Here is a 23,955-nt window from a genome sequence, read left to right on the forward strand (position 1 = left end):
AGCATGGCGGAGAATGAGAAGGGCGAAAGCCGATCGTTGAATGAAATGGATGAACCAGAATTGGTTTGTAAAAATGCTGCAACTTCAGTGGTGTGGAACTGGTTTAGCTTTCGTCCGTCAGATACACAACAAAGTACTATTTTTGGTAGAGCATGCTAGCCGGCCGTCATTATTACCATGTTTTTTGGAAAATACGGCACACCTAAAATCAATCCTTTGATTTTTCTGAAAATCGACAGTGCCCCTTATAATCCTGTGTGCCTTATGTATGAATTCTAGTTGTGTTTACTGACCTCGAAATGATTTTATGTCGTACACGGCGCTCAAAAATCTGTCAAATGTTTTAGTATGACTTTGCTAAGCTACGAACCCGCACCGCTTGATGGATTGTCGGAGCATTACGGCTATCGTAGGCAGGAGCCTCGCTGAGTGATACATACTGTGCTTCAACATAATATTACGGTATTGTATGTGTATAACTCAAGTTTTGTGGATATTATACATGGTTATGCTGAGGATATGTTGGCCAATTTCCACTGGAAATGCCTTTTGGTTTAACTGTCAGCAAGGAATTTGCATTTGCACTGTAAACTTTTTATATAACTTTAATGCACATAAAAAAACAGCTGCTTGTTTAAGTGAAAATACATTGATGGGGTTTTTTGCACTAATAAAGTTGTGGAGTTGTAAAGTATTTTGTCTAGTGTGTCTTTTATATTTATGTGTGTGTGTGTGTGTGTGTGTGTGTGTGTGTGTGTGTGTGTGTATATATATGTATCATTATCGCAAATTTTCAAGTGTATATCGTGATAAATATTTTTGGTCATATCACCCTGCTCTAGTGTCTACCAGTTTGTGTTTTGTCCTCATCTCTATATACTCCCCCACCACCCCGAGCTGGACCAGGCAGGCAGCTGCCCCACCCTAAGCGTGGTTCTGCTAGACGTTTCTTCCTGTTAAAAGGAAGTTTTCTCCTTCCCACCATCGCCAAGTGCTTGCTCACAGGGGATCGTCTGATTGTTTGGGTTTTCTCTCTAATATTATATGTTCTCTACTTGGTAATATAAAGCACCTCAAGGCAACTGTTGGTGTAAATTGGCACTATATTAATAAAAATGGAATATAATTGAATAAAAGTTTTTCATCGAACCATTTAAATGGGAATGAAAGACATCTTTTCACTTGCTCCTGCCCACTGCTGATTTGGTGATCCCTGCAGCAGAGCTGAGTCTATATAACATTTTAAAGCTTAGGTTACTAATTAATTTGCATATTAGGATTGGTAATAGAAAATATAAGTCTAATAAATTATGCTTCTATGGATTAAGATAGAAGCATAAAAAGTAATTACATGAGCTTTTTTGTGCTGATCTCTCTCCTGATGGTCCAGTGCACAAAACATGTTATGTTGGGCACTACAGCATGCTCTAGTTTTAGAGCGGAATATCTTTTGTAAAGAAAGGGTGGTGCTAAATGTTGCTGGAGATTTATAAACAAGAGCGTTAAACTAGAAAATACTCTCATGATGTAAATTTGTCTGATTATCTAAACGTGCGGCCCACATTCGGCAGTGTTGTGAAATATGTGGCAGCATCTTTCCTTACAAAAGCAACCATCTGGTCTTTGTTTGACAGTTCTATGCTAACCATTTCTATTCTTGCTTTCAGAGTCTATTAAACCATTGTGATGTGTATGTGTGGACTTGTGCTTGTGTGTTTTTGTACTACAGAGGGCAGTAAGCAGTTTCAGCTGTGGCCTTAGAGAAAGGATGTATTGTCTGAGGACATTTGAGGATCTGTTTTGTTACAGATAAGGGGTTTGAAGTTAACGTCCACAGCTTGATCAAAGGGCAGAGATATTGTTGATGCACCAATCTCTGTATTTTCTTCTGCTTCTTTTCCTTTTATTTTGTACACTGTTCTTTCTTACATCCTCTTGACCACTTCCTGTATGTCCTGCCTTCTTCTGAATCTCAACTGTTCTCAAGCTGAAAATACCCTTTCTTGTATAGATGTGTTTTTCCCCACTGCAGTTAAACCTTGTTGTATCTGTGTCTGACCTACTTTTAATGTGAGTAAAGCTAAAAAGATTATATCTCCAGTAAACATAATGAAGATAAATGTAGGTGAGTTAACTGGTGCAAGTTTCAAATCGAGTAGTGTAGTGTGTGTGTGACTAAATAAATTTACCTGTCTGGCACAGTGTTTCTTTTTTTTAAATTCTAATGTCTAGTTTTTTTATCTTGTCTGTTACCTACTTATACAGACACAGATGTTGCTTTTTATGAGTTTTCCTTGTATGACTCCCTAATCCTTGACAGGACATCTGGCAAAGCAATTGTTGTATTTCAATGAAATTTACCATGGATATACATTAGAATTCCTGGGAAAAGTTTTGCATAGATCTGTTGAACAACAGCGTCTCAGATGCCTTCTGGTGTTTCTGATTCTTGGGTCAATCTTAACCAGCTGGCTCAGAGAAGTTGATGTCCTGTTCTCTTTTTTTTTTTTTTTTTTTTTTTGGTTGAGTGATTTAGAGCATATTGAAAGTAAACAGAACTACATGAAAAGTGAAAGTAGAACAAACACCTTTTCATTCCTAGATCAACATGAATGTCATTTGAGGGTAATACTATTGGGTTTCCGAAAGTAAATGTTTATGTGTTAAACTACATCTGCTCTTAGCAGTGCAACTCTACAAACATACAGAATCTGATGTAGGAATTACTACTTCCTGATATTAGTTTATTTTTCCTTCTGAGAACTAAGAAGGGAAAACACAAATTGTTTATGCACAGATCTTTAGGTTAACAAACAGGCACACAAACACACACACAACCGATAGGCATCTGTTTGCTATTTACTTTAGAAGGGCAGAGGAGTTTCAGAGCTTGACAGAGAAATGTATACCTGTGAAACACATGTAGAAAAAGAGTGAGTCTTTGAAAAGAGTACAAGTTAACAGAAGTCAGAGTTATGCCACTTTAGTATTTCTGTCCCTCAGTATCTTTTCTAACACAGTACCGGTAGTTCCTTTTTCTTGGGTCTTTACTACTGTTAAATGCTGGCTTCTTGCTCTCTTGTTCTTGCCCTTTCTGCCTGCTTCAGGCTTGGACAAACAGGAATCGCTTAGTGTTATCAGCACAGTCTTTGTGTGTCTTAATGAGCGTCAGGGCAAAGACAGAGAGGGAACACACACTCTGAGTGCAGTGTAAACACTTGATGCAGACTTAGAAATAGAAAGAAGGGGGATCTTAAAACTAACACCGGCAAACAGCCAAAGGCAGGGGAAACTGACTGAAACCAAGAGAGAGAGGAAGTAACAACCCATAGTAGAAGCAGTATGGCGGGGTCTTACTAGTTAATAATCTCAGAATAAGTGACCTGTGACATGTTGCTTAGGCAAAGCACGTGTATATTATTCAGAGTTATTCAGGGTTCATGTGTTGTGCACTCACTTATGTCAGTGTTTTTCAAATCTGTTTTGCTTTTTGCTTCATTGTGTCCAGCTTACACATAACAAGGAACAAAACTTCTGCTAATCTATTGTTTTTCAGTGATAATTAATCTGCCAAGTTTTACTTTGATCAGATTAATAATTGTTTATGTTAAAACACTGTAAAATCATATTTGTTGACTAATCTGTTAACTAATTGTTTCAGCTCTAATGAGCACTTCAAGGTTAATGAGAAAAACTTGGACTGGTCTGCCTTTTGGTGTAGATAAAAACATTCATATAGTGTAGGGTCAAGGTCCTACAATATTAGAGAAAGAGCCCCTGTGATCCAGCAATCCCCTGTGAGCAAACACTTGGATGTGGTGGTGAGGAAGAACTCCATTTTAACAGGAAGACCTCAGGCATTATAGGCCTAAGCCAGGCTGTGAGACGGGTTGGCCATCTGCCATGACTGGTTGGGGCAGGGTGAGCATAGAGGAAAAAGATTAGCATAGAGACAACAAACAACCCACATGAAAGACGTTTGGCTGGCTGGTGGGAACAGAAAGGGAGAGATCAGACTCACAGTTAATGTAATAGCGATTATATAAGGCCATACATAAGGAGAGTAGAGGCAAGGTGCCTCGGCAGCAGCAAGGAGGCCCCACATTCCAGACCCCAATCGGACAGCCAACTCCTCCTCACAGACCCCCCGCTCCAACAGGCAACAGAGAACAGGGGTGTGTGAAGACTCCAAACCTCCCTCCGCCCGCTCATATGTAGTGTTGATGCATGTGTGTTCTAAGGTGCATTAAAAACCCAGGAGGGCATGGAGCTACCTGCCAGAGAGCAGCTGGTAAGCGCACAGCCCCTCCTGATAGCCCTCAATGTCTACGTGTATTTAAAATTGAGAGGAGGGCGACAACGCCAGGGGTGAGGTTGTACACCCTGATGGTCTTTTGGATTCGGTGTAGCGTGCCCACCCCCAAGATCGTATATGTATGTGTTATGAGAGTGTGAATAATGTGAATGTCTTTAAGTTGTGGGATAAAATTGAGGCACAGGCAGCCAGAAGGGGACAGAGGGGGGGATGCCTCCCCTGTACCCTGGTGACACACCTTTACCCCAAGGCCCTGCATGTGTGGGTGATTGTGGTGGAGCAGGACGAGGGAGGCAGCTACAGGGAGTGCAGAATTATTAGGCAAATGAGTATTTTGTCCACATCAACCTCTTCATGCATGTTTTCTTACTCCAACCTGTATAGGCTCGAAAGCCTACTACCAATTAAGCATATTAGGTGATGTGCATCTCTGTAATGAGAAGGGGTGTGGTCTAATGACATCAACACCCTATATCAGGTGTGCATAATTATTAGGCAACGCCCTTTCCTTTGGCAAAATGGGTCAAAAGAAGGACTTGACAGGCTCAGAAAAGTCAAAAATAGTGAGATATCTTGCAGAGGGATGCAGCAGTCTCAAAATTGCAAAGCTTCTGAAGCGTGATCATCGAACAATCAAGCGTTTCATTCAAAATAGTCAACAGGGTCGCAAGAAGCGTGTGGAAAAACCAATGCGCAAAATAACTGCCCATGAACTGAGAAAAGTCAAGCGTGCAGCTGCCAAGATGCCACTTGCCACCAGTTTGGCCATATTTCAGAGCTGCAACATCACTGGAGTGCCCAAAAGCACAAGGTGTGCAATACTCAGAGACATGGCCAAGGTAAGAAAGGCTGAAAGACGACCACCACTGAACAAGACACACAAGCTGAAACGTCAAGACTGGGCCAAGAAATATCTCAAGACTGGTTTTTCTAAGGTTTTATAGACTGATGAAATGAGAGTGAGTCTTGATGGGCCAGATGGATGGGCCCGTGGCTGGATTGGTAAAGGGAAGAGAGCTCCAGTCCGACTCAGACGCCAGCAAGGTGGAGGTGGAGTACTGGTTTGGGCTGGTATCATCAAAGATGAGCTTGTGGGGCCTTTTCGGGTTGAGGATGGAGTCAAGCTCAACTCCCAGTCCTACTGCCAGTTTCTGGAAGACACCTTCTTCAAGCAGTGGTACAGGAAGAAGTCTGCATCCTTCAAGAAAAACATGATTTTCATGCAGGACAATGCTCCATCACACGCGTCCAAGTACTCCACAGCGTGGCTGGCAAGAAAGGGTATAAAAGAAGAAAAACTAATGACATGGCCTCCTTGTTCACCTGATCTGAACCCCATTGAGAACCTGTGGTCCATCATCAAATGTGAGATTTACAAGGAGGGAAAACAGTACACCTCTCTGAACAGTGTCTGGGAGGCTGTGGTTGCTGCTGCACGCAATGTTGATGGTGAACAGATCAAGACACTGACAGAATCCATGGATGGCAGGCTTTTGAGTGTCCTTGCAAAGAAAGGTGGCTATATTGGTCGCTGATTTGTTTTTGTTTTGTTTTTGAATGTCAGAAATGTATATTTGTGAATGTGGAGATGTTATATTGGTGTCACTGGTAAAAATAAATAATTGAAATGGGTATATATTTGTTTTTTGTTAAGTTGCCTAATAATTATGCACAGTAATAGTCACCTGCACACACAGATATCCCCCTAAAATAGCTAAAACTAAAAACTACTTCCAAAAACATTCAGCTTTGATATTAATGAGTTTTTTGGGTTCATTGAGAACATGGTTGTTGTTCAATAATAAAATTATTCCTCAAAAATACAACTTGCCTAATAATTCTGCACTCCCTGTAGAGATGAGGAGGGAAGGAAGGGAGGGGCAAGTGACCCCTCCCTGGGGCCAGCTCCCCCACTGACCCCAGTAGGCATCCCCATACTTCGCAACCCGCCAGGGAAAGGGGGCCCAGGCCCATTCGGACCGGGGCCCAGTTCAGCAGCGCCGCCCGGCCCCACCACAGAGAAAACTGCACCCACCCCGTCATCCACTCAGCTTCCAGACTACACAAGACAATAGACGCCCAGGCTGAGATCTTCCTCCACCTCTCCTATATCTCCCCCTCCTGCAGAGTGAGTTCCTGAAGAGAGGAGACCTCCTGCATGATGTAACAGCCTCCCCCACCAGTTGAAGAGCCCCCCAGGTGGCTCGATGCACTGGCGGAACCCTGCGCCAGGGCCAGGCCCCCATACACCCACCCGCCCACAATCCCGGCGACACACCAACCAGGACCCAAGCCCCCAAGGCCCAGCCAGGGCCCCAGCCCAGAGACGGAGCACCCACAGAACCCCACGCCCGTCCCGGACCCACCCAGGGGCAGCCAGGCTACCAGGTCAGTAACCGTCAGCACAGACCCTCCCCTGGCCCCGCTGCACGCAGCCACGAGAAAACCGTCACCTAAGAGCCAACAGAGCCCTTAATAGGCCATGACCGCAACCCCAGGTTGAGCCCTCCGAGAAAGATGCTCTTGGGGAATCCCCCGATGCCCCAAGCCTGTCTTACATTTGTATACATTTTTTTTTGTTGTAGAAAAACTTGAAAATACACTTCTTGTTCAACCTTTTTGTTGGAGCTTACATCTTTGCTGATATTACATCACCTCTGCCACTACATGATTATTTCATCAGCCTCCCGTTGATGACACCGGTTGTGTATGTGGCTGAAAGTGGAGCAGTGCATTCCGCTCCACTTAAATCTGTCCAATACAATGTAGTCTAACGCTATTGCTGTCATGCTGCTCTGATCCGACTGCCCTTCATTCTTTCTTCGGCTTTGCAAAGCCACATACTGTAGGCCATTAGGAGCGATCATGTTATAGTAGACATCAGTGCTAGTGGCAATTTTTATCCCAACATGCAGTTCTTGTTAATGGGACCACAGCATTCACTATCCCACTGTATCCCAACTATATCATCACCTGTTGTGTAGGTGTTTAAAAACCAGCATAGTACTTTATTGCACAGGAAGGAAGACTTGCTTGAAAATAGTGCGAAGTGGTAAAAATGATTTAAAGTGTCGCCCTACACTGTAGACATTGTAGGCTTTTAGATGAAGTGTACTAAAAGTGAAAGATGTTGTGAAGTAGGCAGTAATTAAAAGATGGGGATAGTGGGCCATTCTACTCTGTTCTTTTGACCTAAATATTCTGAAGTTCTTTGAAACAAAGTAACTGACAACCAACAAAAGCATGAAAAAATGTCCACTGAAGCAAATATGCAGGGTGCTGCTACGCTTGTACTAGTGGCGTTTATTATAGCGGAGTAAAACTCCTGACTGAAAAAAATACATCACTTCAGCTCACCGATCCTTAGGCTTGTATGACCGACCATCTTTAAGGGGAGCTTTATTCCTCCTTGGGTGTGATCACATTTCAAGGAAAAGGCATTAGTTTAATTTCAGCTTGTATTAAATAGCCTAGTCTATCTCCTTAATGGGTGGGCCAATCTGAATGAAACTTTGCACAAACATCGCCATGCATATAGCAATTATGTACATCTATATGTTTTCATATTTATTATAAATACCAACTCTTTTGAGTTTCCTATACATTACGTTCATTTCATCATAACCCTGCAAATGCATTGTTACATTTTCCATTTGCATTTGATTCATGTCACATGTTCAGCGTATGTCAACCAAATGTAACTTTAACACTCACCAAAATTTGCATTCATACTGGAATTTGTTCAACTCTCCAGTAAATGTGAAATGAAGAATTTGAAAAAGTGCCCAGAGAGCACATAGGGTGGGTTTTTGCAAGTATTTATAATTAAGTAATAAGTGTCTCTGACTGCTTTGATATTCAGTCTGTCATCCAAGGGGGTGGGTTTGTTTTGCTACTATTTCTGGATTACAAAGGCACTCAATTACCACAGTAGGTTCTGCCCTTCCTGGTTTCCACAAAACAAGATAAGGAAAGCACTGGCCACACTAAACAAGTACTGTCCCTGTTTAATTAAATGTCTTGAATTGTGTAAATAAACTATATTTGTTTGTTTATATTAGTCAAAGTTTTGGGGAAACAAGCACAGAGTTGGTATTAATTTCTATTTTCTAACCTCATTTTTGTCATTTCTATTCCAATCCCAAGCACAACTATGTTGTATGAGTGATTGAAGTACACTCTGCATGTAGGAAATCACCAGACTTACAATAATGTAAAAGTAAAAAGCAATTTTAGTTAATTAACTAATAATTAATTAATATCATGTCTCAGATAATTTCCAACATGTGACATATATGGCAGTTAATGTGTGAAAATAGCCTTGTTTTGCTTTTTCCTCCCAAAATTTTGGGTTTAGTTGTAAATCTTAGTCCTCTGGTGGAAATAAAACCCGAAAGCTGTAAAAACCTGTTAATTTAAAGGTTCCTGTGTATTCTTGTAAACAAACAGAAGTTATATTTGCATGTATTTTTTCCATTAACATATAATGGGCACTTTTGTTTTTGTGCATGTTTTGAGTTTATATGGCTCCCACCTTAAACAGTTCTCCCTTTTAAAAGAAGTTGGCTCTCAGTGGGGCTTCTTGGTTAAATGAAAGAACTAATAATTGTATGTGGTGTGGTGAGATTAATAAAACATTTAAAAGCCCTTTATTAAATGTTTTGTCACATGTACAGCATGTGTGCAGGTGTTTTCCAGTCTTGTTTGTTACGTTGCTATATTTTAACACCATGTGTGTTAAGGGAGTGTTTCTCTGTAATTTATTTAAAATCAAATCTGTAATGGTTCTTGGATGTATTACATGTGCCTGATAGAGCCCATCTTCAACTTGCACACCTCAAATCTTACCCCCCCCCCCCCCCCCCCCCATTTTTTTTCCTGTGTCTTCTCAATGTCCAGCTGAATGTTTTTCTAATCAATCTGTTATTTCCAGTCTGTCAGAGAACCTTCTCGTGCTACCACATGGATATCATGTGTGCGTGGGGGTGGTATTGAGTTACAGCTGGATAAGAATTGCTTTTCCAGAGTTAGCTTTTAAAAAATAGCAGGAATACTCCTCTGTTCTCAGCCATCTTACACATTACATTTGAAAACACAAACACATTTTAATATTTTTTCATACTCAATAATCTGTTAATTACCTTGTGGCTTATTAGGCTGCAGAGCTCAGTGGTCATCTTTGCTCTTTCGGTGACAGGAGTGACAGGATTTTTATAGCCCAGCATTTTTCCACCAGTTGTGCAAAATGTATTGCAGTGGTTGCATTTGGGTGTTTGCCACAGAGGTTACTTACACTCTGTGTTGCTTTGCCTGCTTATTGCGCTCCTAAAATAGCATCCAGTCTACCACCACAGGTATTTCTAGAGTCAGAGAGTTCACCTTCTTGTCACGTGTAGGTCAGTGGGCTATCAGGTCAAGATCTAATACTGTACTGCATCCTAATATGCACAGGTGTTTGTAGGAATAGCTGACGCATGAACTTGTTTGCTGTTATGTTTGGGGTCATGGATTCAGTTCTCTCCCTGATTCTGCTATTAGATTTAAGGAACCTCTTCCAATATTCCCCAGTAAAGGTTTCCTTAAATACATTTCCTGTTAATAAAGTAGGTCATTATAGAAGTGTTTCAGCTATGCCAAATCTTGCTCATTTCATAGCTGTATCCTGCAATTAAAGCTTGCTGTGCTGTATCTTGTACTATCAAACTGCTCTGTAGCAAGATGGTGTTTGAATGAGATCAGGCTAGAAGCTTTCCAATAGCTGACTTCTTTCTGTGTGAGCAGCCTATCAGTGGTATAAAGGACGATTTGGTTTGTGTATGCGTTCTTTGGTGAGTGTGTCTAGACTGGATACTGTGAGTGTGTGCTCTTGTACACATATGATAACAAATGTTTTGTGTGGGCCACAGCAGAGCCGAGAAACATTCCTCCCTGTGAGAAACATTACTCACATTTTGGGCATCACGGTGACTTTGACTGCAAAGTAAACATGCTGATATGAGTGTTAACAAATGGAGCATACCATTTGTTCACATTATTATTGATATTATTTGATAAGTTAGTAGATAGGAGATAAGTCTTAAAGTCAGTAAAAGTCTTTGATAATATAAAAAATATGGGACAGTGTATGCAATACAATAAAAATAGTACACACTGATTTGCAAATATCATAAAACCCATAGTTTATTCACAACAAATAAGAAAATATTTAAACTGGGATGTGTAGCATTTAAAAAAAAAAAAGAAAAAAAAAAAAGGTGGTGGCAGTAACACATCTCAAAAGTTTACATGGGGCAACAAAAAGCTGGAAAGTAAGCGGTACTAAGACGAAAAAGCTGGCAGAATAGTTTCTGTCTAATTAGGTTAATTGTCAACAGGTTAGTAACATGATTGGGTATGACAAGAACATCTTAGAGGCAGAGATTTAAAGAATTAAAGATGGGCAGAGGTTCACCAGTCTGAAAAGCTGCATTTACAAATGGTGGAAAAATGTGCAAAATTTGAATATCTCATCATCTACAGTACATAATTTCAATAAATCCTATGAATTTGGAAAAATCTATGTGTGCAAGTGACAATGCCAAAAATCAGTATCTGATGTCTATATTATTTAGGCTCTCAGGTGGCCCTGCATTAAAAACAGGCATGATTCTTTCATGGAAGTCACTGTTTGGGTTCACTTCCAGAAACATAGTTTTATCGTCAGAAATTTTAAATTCTTTTTGTAAAACCTGGACAGAATGTCCTCTGGGCTAAAGAGGAGAGGGACCATCCATCTCTGATGGTACAGGAGTGCATCATTGCCTGTGGAAAGGCAACGTCAACGCTACATCTCCACAGTGGTAAACATGGCCCTGTCCCTACTTTTTTGAGATGTGTTGCTGACATGAAATTCTTGCCATTTAACAGCGTCTCACCTAACTGTAACCTTATGGGGTTATATATTTGTATATTTATATTTTGTGTAGTCTTCGTATATTCTTCACCACCTTTTATTCTCCTTCTTTGTCCTCTGTCTTTAGACAAATGAGTGGAACAAAAACGATGAACGCTTGCTTGCTGCAGTGGAGCATGGCGAGGTTGAGAAAGTCTCATCCCTTCTTGCCAAGAAAGGTGCCAATCCTGTAAAGCTGGACAGTGAAGGCAAATCAGCGTAAGTGGTCTTGGACTTATCCACTTACTTTTTTCTGATGGTATTTAAATGTTTATGTTTCCAGTGCAAGAATTCCATTTGATTTTCCTGAGGTGACGATAAAGTCAAAGCATAACTTTTGCTTAAAATAAAAACTAATTTGTTGATATAGACACACAGAGATCACAGTCTGCAGTGCTTTTTGTAGAATGAGGATGACATGGGGGAAGCAAACTGACTTGAGGCTGCAAACCAGAGAAATGCATTAAGTGTTGACACCAACATGGTTTTGTCTGGCAAGCTTGCACATGTTTTAAAATAAATATCCAGCAAAGCACAGTGAATTTTCTCATTTCCTTTCAATTCAAAGATTAAACATATGTCTATACTATATGCTCAGATTCTCAAGTAATGGCCTTATATAACTGCTTTCATGCTCCACAGCACAGTTTTAAAAATGAATGGCCAATCTAAAAATATGTCTCTTACTTTTTCTTGAAACGGTGACATTCATTCAGCCTCTCTGAGATTCTATGTTTTGAAAGCAAGTTCACTTCCGCAGAGCCAGTGGAGGTTACTGTTGCGTCACCGCTTAGTATTAGTGATAACGCAGAGGCTTGTGTTAATATTTGACCCTTTTCTTTTTTTCTGAAACTCAACACCTCTGACCTTGATTTGTAGAGCAGCTCTCACAAAGCCAGGAAAATCAAATCTCAGGAATAAATGCAGTGAAAAACAAATATGTAGGTTTTCATTTATTTTCCCATTCACCTGTAGTTCACATCCTTGGCCTTTTCCTCTGTGTGCTGCTAGAACACAGAAACACACATCCAAATGCATGCAAAGCCTTTGTAAGTCATGGCAAATGTGTGGGCTTGGAATCGCAATGCTCCGATCTTTTCAGCACGCACGAAGGGGGAGTCTACAGTATCTCTATGGTGATAAAACCTGACTGAAAGGCATGTAGACATACTTGTGTGTTTGTGTGTGTGTGAATGTGTATCCTACGCACACACTGATGGAAGGCTGAGCTTGCCCTCCCCCCGTTCATCTTACTGAGGTGGAAAGAGGTCGTATTGATCATTTGCTGCATGCATATGCACAAACCTGCGCACACAGTGCATACACAGGGCAATTTTTTTTTGCATACGCAGTCATATCGACTTACAGCATTCCTGCTCACAAGTCAGCGCTTTACCAGATTTTCTAGAAATGGTCAGTAAATGGGTATTTATTGCAAGAACTGAAGCTGTGCCCAATAACTTCTTTTACTTATTTAGTTTTGCTATAGCTAAAGCTTCCCTAAAATACTATCACTTCCAAGCTTATCCATTGCTTTTATCAGTGCTGACATGTTTTTCTGGCAGTTGCATATTGCAAAACAGTGGCAGTGGAGCTTTTGCATACCTGGGTCACGTGAATACCTTCTTCTACTGTAAGACTGGCTGAAACACTGACAGTCAAAAAGCTCTGAAGACCTACTTTTTTCTTCTCCATGGTGAATATTAATTAAGAAATCGATATTTTACTTTCAATAAAGGATCTGATCTGTAAGCATAATTAATACTGGCTTTTGTATCAACAAGATCAAATCTCATACTCGTTACACGGTTTTAAAAAAAATAGTTTGACCCTTTGGGAAGTGCACGTATTTTGTTTCATGTTGAGTTGGAGCAGAAGAGGTGCTCCCATGCCTTTCTGCTAAATATAAAGTTGGTTGAGCATAAAGACCAGAGGCAGAAGGAAACAGCTAGACTGGGTCTGTCCAAAGTTTATGAATTCTAAATACAACAGCCTCTAATTAACACACATGCTTAAAAAAAAAGAAAAAAGAAACGAAAATCAAGAGGAGGCTCTAGGAAGACGCTGAGTCGGCTAAGTTGCTGAGAGGGATTAAAGAAACTAAGCATAAGTGTATTACATTATAAGGACCAGAGCGTCGCATTTAACAGATATGGGAGTAGTTTGATCTTCTCATCTAAACTTAGGCGAGTGAGCAAATAACTTTATTTCCTAAAATGTGAAAACTTTTAATTGGAGACTAAGAAATCACTCTTCAGTGTAATTTAGAGTCGTAGATGGAGGACTAGTGTGGCCGAGCAATCAGAAAAGTAGATGAACGTTTTATTTATTTATTTTTTTAATCTTTTATTTGCACTCACTGCTGCAGCATAAGGTTCTCACCAGAGCTGCACCATGTTTTATAATATTTGTAAAACTGTTAAAAGCATCTGTGTTGCTGTAAAACTACTGGCAACAAAGTACTGTGTGTGTAATTTGTTCTTTTAACATTGTGTGTGTGTGTGTGTGTGTGTGTGTGTGTGTGTGTGTGTGTGTGTGTGTGTGTGTGTGTGTGTGTGTGTGTGTGTGTGTGTAGTCTTCATGTAGCTGCTGCTCGTGGTCAGATAGACTGCCTCTCTTTCATCTTGGCTCATGGAGCTGACCTGTCAGTCACTGATGCTGCTGGTATGTATAGCTATATTCACTATAACTTAAAAAATAGTTTCTGCATAAATTTGAGAGTTTCCCTCTATAAATACTGTAACATGAACAGGTGTAATGTACTGTCTGATACATAAGATTTCACATACGTTATCTCAACTTGCCTGTCTTCTTGCTGCGTGCATGTTTTTCTCTTTTTTTCCCCTTTGTGTAGGTTTTAGTCCTTTACACCTGGCTGCCAAAAACAACCACACCGAATGCTGCAGAAAACTCATTCAGGTAAAGCTCATGAAGTGAAGTTGGGTTTTATTAAGTTAAAACGATTTAATTTCCCTCCCCAAATGCCTTTGAATTAAAAAGAAATTGATTCAGTCTGTCAAGCCAGATATTTAAAATACATATACCCTGGTCTCTCAGTGTTAAGATGAGACATAGTGGTCCCCAACCCTGGGCCGCGAGAGTTGAGGCTTGGGTGTGAAATTTATGGTTTTCAGGGTTTTTATCGTTTTTTGTTTGTTTTTTAAGCATTTTTAACATTAACTCAATTTCCCTGGGTCTTTTCCTGTGTGTTATGAATAAATCTTCCCTTTTTTGTACTGGTACTGGTGTTATTTTGTTGTATTTATCCACGACACCTTAAAGGCCAGCCTGTGAAAATATTGTCGGACATAAACTGGTCCATGGCGCAAAAAAGGTTGTGGACCGCTGACATAGTTCTTAATATAAGGGCTATAAATTATGTTGGGTATAAATGATTAGGCAACATGACTTCAAGATGTGTTATACAACAAAGAACTGATATAAATATTAACTTAAGATTGTTTTGATTGTGACTGTCAGTGTCACCCAGCAGGACCACTTGTTCTTGTTTATGAATAACAGTGTGTGAAACCCACATCTTGAATCATCTTACTGTTCAGTGAAGATGCCTGAAACCAAAAAATGTTATTGCTTCATTTCTTCAATCTGCTGATTCTTGTGTGTGCGTGTTTGGGTTTTGGTCAGCAGATCTTAGCAGAGACACACACACACACACATCCAGCTCTGATCTGCTGACCTCACTTCCTCGTGATAGTCGGCAGCATCTCTGCAACATGCACCTGGCTGATCAAATAGTCATTCAAGTCTTTTTGTATATAGCAAAACACAGTACTGTGAAAAAGAGAAGAACCAAAAACATTCAGTCATATATTGTTGTGACGTTGGACCCCAACACCAGCCCGGGAGCTCATCATGCCAGCCCTCCTCTGCAGCGGGCCAGAGACCACACCCGCGCCACAATTGTTTACTGCAGATGTATGAATTTATGGTATAACCTAATATTACATGAAATTGCATTTGCCTGAAGCACCACTGGCAAACAGATTGTGGCATCAGTTCCTCAGATAATAAACTCCAGTGTGTATACACAGTTTATAAAAAAAATTGAAATTAAGCAAGCAACACACAGATACTTCAAACCAAATTTAAAACGTATATTTTGAGTTGTTTGGGGCCTTTCATGATTTCACTTGATTAACAATAGTCATTGCATATGCTGTATGCGTATACTGTATGCTATTGTTACTAATAACTTTCCCACTTTATCCAGAGTAAATGTCCTATCGATGCTGTAGATGGATCAGGAAAGACTGCTCTGCATCACGCTGGTAAGTATATCAAGATCTTGAGAGTCACTGATATAGAAAAAAAAAAAAAAAAAAAGGCTGCTATGCTTTGGGGATGTGGAATAATATCTACTAGTTTTAAGCTCTAATTTTATTTGAATAAAATCATCATATTTGGTCGTAAGTGACTAAAATGCATTTTAGCCCAGTTAGTTTCTGTTAAACACAATCCTATTTTTCCTCACTCTCTTGTTTTAATTTCTCTTGTTTTGTTTCACCCCCTTCCAGCTGCTAGCGGGAACATCCAGATTGTCCAACTGCTGTGTGAACTCAAAAGCCCCATCAACCTTAAAGACACAGTATGTACTTCCATTCTTTCGTCCATTCCCCAGACTTATTTTGGCTCAATAGATTGGGGGGGCTCTGAAACAGAAGAAAGACCACAAAAGTGCTTCAATGAGTCCATTTCCAGGGAGGAATGTATTGAATTTGTTTGAGGAATCATTGTCCGTTTATTGACTCTGATTGTTTTATGTCAAATAGTTGTTAATCCACATTATAAAGGCTCCTCATTAACTGACTGCTTGAGGATTAATATTGGTGTGTGTGTGTGTGTGTGTGTGTGTGTGTGTGTGTGTGTGTGTGTGTGTGTGTGTGTGTGTGTGGTAAAAAAATCAGCGTACTGTGGGAATGCAAGCCGCAGACATGTGGTCTCCATTGCAGTGACGCACCATGCCTGTGGTTTCTGTCTGGCTGGGGTTGTGTGAGCATGAAATTTTGTGTGTGTGCATTTGTGTACAACAGAAACTGATGGTCTGTCAGCCTATATGAAAAGATGTTCTGTTGTTTCCGATTAAAATTAATTTTAGCAATTTTTCATGTTTAAATCAATGGCAGTTTGTATGTTCAAGCTTCTTAAACTGGTTCTTGTGACCACTTTGTACCGTGTGCTTTTTGGAGTTGTAGCTTAAGTGTAGTTTCAAATCCTGGCCCTGCCAGTTTCTTGTGACTTTTACTTGTATTCTTCATAAAATAGTAAGACAATAATAGACAATAAATAATAGACAAAACATTTTTCTTGATGCATATTGGACTGGTGAGAATCTAACTGTAAATAGTGGTGCAATTTGAATTTTGGTATTCATATTTTCTTGTTGAATGAAAGTGGTCCAGCCAGCGAAATCTGAAAATCTGTATGTGAGGTTTGCAAAGCTCTTTCTTTGTTTTGTGGACATGTAGACTGTGAATGCATGAATGCAGGCCGGCTTGTTAGCCTCGGGCATACGCTGTAATATATATCTGTACCTGGTTATATAAGTTACTTTCAGCTGTTCTCTTATTCACAAGAGGTCACCACAGCAGGTAGCTCCATGCACGTGTGTGCGTGTATTTATTTACTTTTTTAAATGCCGGATGCCTTATGGGATGTTTCCTCCTGGGATTTAACCAGGGATGTTTTGCTTTGCAATACACTATGGAGTAACTCTGTACCTGATTATATATTTGTGACTTAAACAAACACTCAGGCAAGGCAAGGCAAGTTTATTTGTATAGCACAATTTAACAACAAGGTGATTCAAAGTGCTTTACAGAGACATTAGAAACAAAAACAAATAAAAAGCATGATTTAAAATTGATTAAAACAAGCAAACAAACTAATTAACAAACAAACAAAACAGTATATAAAATCAACAATAGATAAAATCAGTAGTTAAATGTAAGTTTTGAAATTTAAGCTTAAAGTGTGGATTTGGTGCTTTATTCAAATGCAGCTGAGAATAGGTGAGTCTTCAACCTGGATTTAAATAAACTGAGTGTTTCAGCTGATCTGAGGCTTTCTGGGAGTTTGTTCCAGATATAAGGAGCATAAAAGCTGAATGCAGCTTCTCCGTGTCTGGTTCTGACTCTGGGAACTGATAAAAGACCGGATCCAGATGACCTCAGGAATATCTTGAAAGAAACAGAGGGACAGCTGCTAGGCCTGACATGTGTCAAAGAATGTGTATAGAGGAGAAGAGGTAAATGTAAACTGTAATATGAAACCTTACTGCTGTTGGACGAAAGGGGAGGAGAAACCTTTGCTTGATTTCTGTCATTTATTTTTAAAGTTTCAGATAAAGAGGCCAGGATATGTACAAGTAATCTCTGTGAGCCAAAGTTTTTTCCTACTCTTGATTCTTCTATGATGTCATTGACAGTGGATGTCCTTGTATGGTCGTCTCAGGCACACAGTTCCGGCTGTGAGTGCAGCAGTCCCATCTACCTGCTATTTATATTAAAAAAAAAAAAAAAAAGTGTTTCAGAGCAGCAGCCAATCAGAAGAAAGCTAACTTAAAGGGCAGGCTAACTTAGAATAGCTGAAACGACTTATTTCAGAAGATGAACTGAAGGACTGTACTAAAGTGTGTGCAATACAAATTCATGCTTTTCTGTTTTGGAGCCATGTGTGCCATAGCTTGAAATCTTAACAAAACTGGTAAAGTAAATACACAGATTGTGGAAATGGGTATAAAATTAAATAGATAAACTAAATTAAAATAAATATACATAAATAACAGCAAAAACAAAAGTAATGGTAAGAGAGGGAAAGAAGAAAGAAACGAAAATCCTGCTGTTGTGTGTATGCATGAGAAGATGGACTAAACAATACTTGTATTGTTTTGAATTCAGATCTAATCACCAAGTCATGATCACCATGGTCAGACACCTCCATTTGATAGACATCTTTTTGAAGTCTAAGGGAGCATGTTGTTGGTTCCACCTGATATCTATTTCTTGATCTAATTGGTATACTATGAAGGGCTCAGGTTTAAGCTCTCTAACTGTGCTACACTTGATTAGTGCCTACATTTAGCTCTTTCATCAGTATTCCTCTAATATTTGACCCATCTGAAGAAGTGGCATCTTCAGATCATTTGGTGGAATACCTCTTTAAGTGCCTTTAATATCTCTTCCCAAAATATTCATAGATTAAGACATGACTAAAATATAATAAGGATTATTTTTGAACTCTGCAAAGCTGTAGAAGAGTCCAAGAATAAAACTGTGGAGCTGAAAATTAGCATAATATTTAAAGCTCAGCTTTGGCGCAATTCATTGTTATGCCCTCATAATTCTTCAGCATCCGTGTATTTGGATTTGAGTGGGTTGAGATTTTTTACTCTACTATTTACTCTCCGTTTCTTGGCATTTCTAGATACTTTTTTATTGCCTGTTATAATTTGACATTGATATGATGTGCTCATATATTCATATGATGTAGTATTACACATTTAGCTGTTATCTATTAAACAGTTAGGTTGAGCAAGTAGTGCAGTAAATTGTTTACACACTGATGTATAATTATCACACAGTGAGAGAGCAACTGTGGATAGAGTATGCTCACTGTGGTCACTTAAAATCTTAACTAAGTTACTTTTACCTGAGTAATGAAGTATGTTTACATTTTACTTGTAAAGTAATATTTCTGCACTACTTTTACATAACTGAAGGAGCCCCTTTAAACGGAGCAACTGGGAATAAACTTGATCATACACAAGCAACTACTGCAATACAGTGTTGTAGTAAGATATGTTTGAAATAGTCTAAGACTGCAGAAATGCTGCAAACACAATTAAGCTTCATCTGAGGTTGTAGTATACCATAAACGTACAAGTTCCCCTGAGCTGTAGTGTTGTTTATTCATCTAGATTGCTTAGGATTCAGTTGCTAAATGTTGGAGCTACCTGCTGAAGACAGAGGTGTGGTGCTCAAAGCAAAAGAAAAGAAAATGCATTGAAAAAGTCAGAAAAAGCGGTGTCTCTTTACAGAAATCATGAACTGGTTGCTAGTTGTTAGCCGCTTCATGTAGGAACTGTTGCCCTTTGAGCTGTGATATACTTGCCAACTTTATCACTGCAGGAAGGCTTTAAAAAATGTGAAGGAGGGCATAATCGTAGAGTCTTGCTTGTGAAATAATCATAAATTTTTAAAGATGGCGCCGGTGAGGTCGGCTGCCGTCACGACTGCTCCGACCACTTTTTCTTTGTCTTTGTTTTTTAAGTTAGTTTTCAGCGTTTCTAAATCGGCAAAATCACCACCATTGGGTACATTAGGTATGACAGTGACACTCTTGTTTCTATTGTTTACAATGTACTCACAATTCGAAGTTTTTAACTCCGGATCCGAGCTGGCCGAGTGAGATCTTGAGGGAGAACAAAGGGAAGCGGCGGCGGCCTAGAGGGAAGCGAGCCGGCGTCAGGAACAGGCTGAGAGCTCGTGCACACCGCACACCTCTGCCTAGCATCCTGCTCGCCAACGTCCAGTCACTGGAGAACAAGCTTGATGACCTCAGGGGCAGGGTAAAGTTCCAGAGAGACATTCGGGACTGCAATCTCCTCTGCTTCACCGAGACATGGCTGAACCCAGCGGTGCCGGACCACGCCATCCAGCCGGCCGAGTTCTTCTCGGTTCACCGCATGGACAGGACACGGGACTCGGGGAAGTCAAGGGGAGGCGGCGTGTGTTTAATGGTGAACAACAACTGGTGCAACAGTGCGAACGTTGTTCCTCTCACACGCTCCTGCACACCAAATCTGGAACTGCTGTCCATCATGTGTCGTCCTTTTTATCTACCTCGGGAATTTACATCGGTCATTATAAGTGCCGTTTATATTCCACCACAAGCGGACACGGTCACCGCCTTATGCGAGCTGCATGAGGCACTCACACAGCACCAGACACAACACCGGGACGCTGCGCTTATTGTGACGGGGGACTTTAATAGCGCCAACCTCAAACGCGCAGCGCTGAACTTTTATCAACACATCTCCTGCCCCACCAGAGGTGAAAGGACACTGGACCACTGCTACACTACAGTCAAGGACGGCTACAAGGCACAATCCCGCCCTCCTTTTGGCAAATCTGATCACGCCGCCATCTTCCTCATCCCAAAATACAAACAAAGGCTGAAACAGGAAGTTCTGGTTCAGAGGAAGGTCGCGCGCTGGACGGATCAATCGGTGGCCGCGTTACAGGACGCACTCGATGACGCAGACTGGGGCATGTTCAGAAACAGCTCCGATGATGATGTCAACGTGTTTACGGAAGCGGTTGTGGGATTCATCGGGAAACTAGCGGATGATACCGTGGAGACAAAGACTATCACAACGTTTCCCAACCAGAAGCCGTGGGTGGATAAAACCATCCGCGACGCTCTGAGATCCCGCACCGCTGCCTACAACACGGGACTCATGACGGGGGACATGGACCCGTACAAAGCCGCGTCATATAACGTGCGGAGGGCGGTGAAAGAGGCGAAGCAGCGCTACGGGAGGAAACTAGAGTCACAACTCCAACAGAGTGACTCTAGGAGCCTGTGGCGGGGACTAAGGACAATAACGGACTATAAAGCACCAACAACCGGTATGACGAACGCGGCCGTGACTCTGGCAGACAAGCTGAACACTTTCTATGCTCGCTTCGAGGCTGCAGCTAAGGTCTCCAACAATGCTAGTGTTAGCGGCACTAACGGCTGCAGACAGGAAGATACTGCCAGCACCGGAAACATGCTCGTCATCTCCGAGCATGAAGTAAGGAGAGCCTTCAAGAGAGTGAACACCAGGAAAGCAGCAGGACCAGACGGCATCCCAGGTCGTATCCTAAGAGACTGCGCATACCAGCTAGCTCCTGTGTTCACTGAGATATTCAACATCTCTCTATCTCAGTCGGTGATCCCCACATGCTTCAAAGAGTCCATCATTGTTCCTGTCCCGAAGAAACCCCTGCTTCTCTCAATGACTATCGCCCTGTAGCCCTCACCTCAGTAGTGATGAAGTGCTTTGAACGCCTGGTCAGAGACTTCATCATTTCTTCACTACCAGACACACTGGACCCACTACAGTTTGCTTACCGTCCAAATCGTTCCACAGACGATGCCATCTCTCATCTCCTCCACACATCACTCACTCACTTGGACACTAGAAGGGGGAATTATGTTAAAATGCTCTTCATAGACTACAGCTCTGCATTTAACACCATAATTCCCTCCACACTCACCACCAAGCTGGAGCATCTGGGACTCAGCTCATCTATGTGTCTGTGGATCTCCAACTTCCTAACTGGCAGACCACAGGCAGTAAGGATGGGCGGACATGTCTCAGCCTCCACCACTCTCAGCACTGGAGCCCCCCAGGGGTGTGTTCTGAGCCCCCTGCTGTACTCTTTGTACACATATGACTGTGTGGCCACTACCAGCTCCACCACCATCATCAAGTTTGCTGACGACACCGTCGTGGTGGGCCTGATCTCTGATAACAACGAGACGGCCTACCTGAAGGAGATTAGGAATCTGGAGAACTGGTGCCAGAGGAACAACCTCCTTCTAAACGTCAGTAAGACAAAGGAGCTGATAGTGGACTTCAGCACTAAGCAGGAGAGGAACTACCAGACCCCTGTCATCAACGACTGCCCAGTGGAGAGAGTGGACAGCTTCAAATACCTCGGAGTTCACATCACGCAGGACCTGTCATGGTCCTGTCACATCAACACCGTGGTGAAAAAGGCCCGTCAGCGTCTCTACCACCTCAGACGCTTGAGAGACTTCCAACTGCCCTCCAAGGTGCTCAGGAACTTTTACTCCTGCACCATAGAGAGCATCCTGACGGGAAACATCTTAACCTGGTTCGGGAACAGCACCATGCAGGACAGACGAGCTCTACAGAGGGTTGTGCGGTCAGCTGAGCGCACCATCCGCTCCGAGCTCCCTGACCTGCACTCAATCTACAGCAGGCGGTGCTGGACCAAGGCCAAGAAGATCGTGAAGGACCTCAGCCATCCCAACAACAGACTGTTCTCTCTGTTGAGGTCAGGAAAGCGATTCCGCTCCCTGAAGACCAACACAGAGAGACTGAGGAGGAGCTTCTTCCCGCAGGCGATACGGTCTCTCAATCACACCACCACACAGTACTGACCCACACATACAGTTCTTACACACACTGGACATTCTGGACATTGTTTCACTTCATTACTTAAATCACGCTGCTGTTATTGTGTATATGCTGCTGTTATTGTGTATATATTTATTTATATTTCTTCATACATTCTTATATAGTTCTATATTGTGTATTTTGTTGTACAGTTATTTTATTTTCAACTTTAATTTATATATTTTATCTTATTCTCCCAGTTAAATTTACCCTTCATTCTAATTTGTGTTGTACAGTTATTTCATTTTTAACCTTAATTTATATTTTATTCCTTCCTAGTTAAATTTACCCTTTTTAATTTTTCATATTTATTTCCTATCTTATTCATAGCCTTTTCCTTTTTTGTTTTCTTTAGGTCACGAGCAGTTGTCCAAGCATTTCACTACATATCGTACTATGTATGACTGTGTACGTGACAAATAAAATTTGAATTTGAATTGTAGAAATTGACTATAACTGTGTCCTTCATTTGGTTGGTGGGCGCAGTTAGGATCCATTTCAATTATACCAAACTGAGGAAAAAAAATTTATATTTTATTTTGAAGTGAACTGTCCTTTTGAAAGCTCACATCACAAGGTGCTCAGCTGTCCTGTCTTTATAATGACTGGCTCTGTGTAACTGCTCATTTTCCTTATGTTAAACACAGTTTGTGATCTGCGTTGGGGTAATACGTGTACCCTGCTTTCGAGTCATAGCTCAAACATTTCTACATGGCAAAATTACAGCATTTGTGTGCATTCCTGGCAGCATGGCTAAAATTAAAGCATGAGTCAAATTTTGGCTCGTATAGTGGAGAACATCCATATACAGTATACAAGGAAGTAGCTGGGTGAGTGCAAGATTGGAAACAAAGATAAATATTTCTACAACATAAAATGATTGTTGTCTTTAATGGCGCTCAACTACCTGAGAACTGAGACTCTTCCCACTGATTCATTTTCCTGCCATTTTTCATGAGTAAGAGGTGTTGTTCTTACATTTAATAGTCACATGCAGAGGCCTGCATGTATGTGCAGTATCAGTGTGTACATGAAACAAGAAAATGAAAGTATGCAGCTACTTGTAAATGATCTGGTTTTGTTAGGCTCCAAGATGTCTGGTCCATTATCTTCTATGTTTAATGACCAAAATCAACAACTTCATTAGGTATAGCTGGTCAGCTGCTTGTTGTGAAACTCAGTGCCTTTAAGATATAGATTACCTGATTATTATTATTATTATTATTATTTTAATTATAGAGGTTAATTTATAGAGGTAGCCCCACTGAGTCTCAATGTCTCATTTACTAGCAAGACCTGTTTCAGACAAACATATTAAAATTACAATGAAGTTCAAACAGCATGGGGAAGAAAGGTGATTTAAGTGACTGAATTTAGCATGTTTGTTGATGTTAGATGGGCTGGTCTCAGTATATTAAAAACTGCTGATTTACTGGGATTTTCCTGCACAACCACCACTATAGAACAGTTAAACTGTCAAATTTTATATTCTGGGTC

General features: G+C 40.9%; 1 protein-coding gene across 2 annotated transcripts in view; it reads left to right on the forward strand.

Moving 5' to 3' along the window:
- Positions 1-23,955, forward strand: part of rai14 (retinoic acid induced 14) — a 55,860-nt gene that overhangs the window by 15,207 nt on the left and 16,698 nt on the right. For both annotated transcript variants that reach the window (XM_082538270.1, XM_082538271.1), the window contains exons 3-7: positions 11,335-11,465; positions 13,822-13,910; positions 14,101-14,165; positions 15,478-15,535; positions 15,782-15,852. In XM_082538270.1, coding sequence (XP_082394396.1) covers positions 11,335-11,465; positions 13,822-13,910; positions 14,101-14,165; positions 15,478-15,535; positions 15,782-15,852 — 414 coding nt within the window. The remainder of the gene's footprint in view (positions 1-11,334; positions 11,466-13,821; positions 13,911-14,100; positions 14,166-15,477; positions 15,536-15,781; positions 15,853-23,955) is intronic.

This window comes from Aulonocara stuartgranti, assembly GCF_965226115.1.
Source record: "Aulonocara stuartgranti genome assembly, chromosome: 7".
Classification (NCBI taxonomy): Eukaryota; Metazoa; Chordata; class Actinopteri; order Cichliformes; family Cichlidae; genus Aulonocara; species Aulonocara stuartgranti.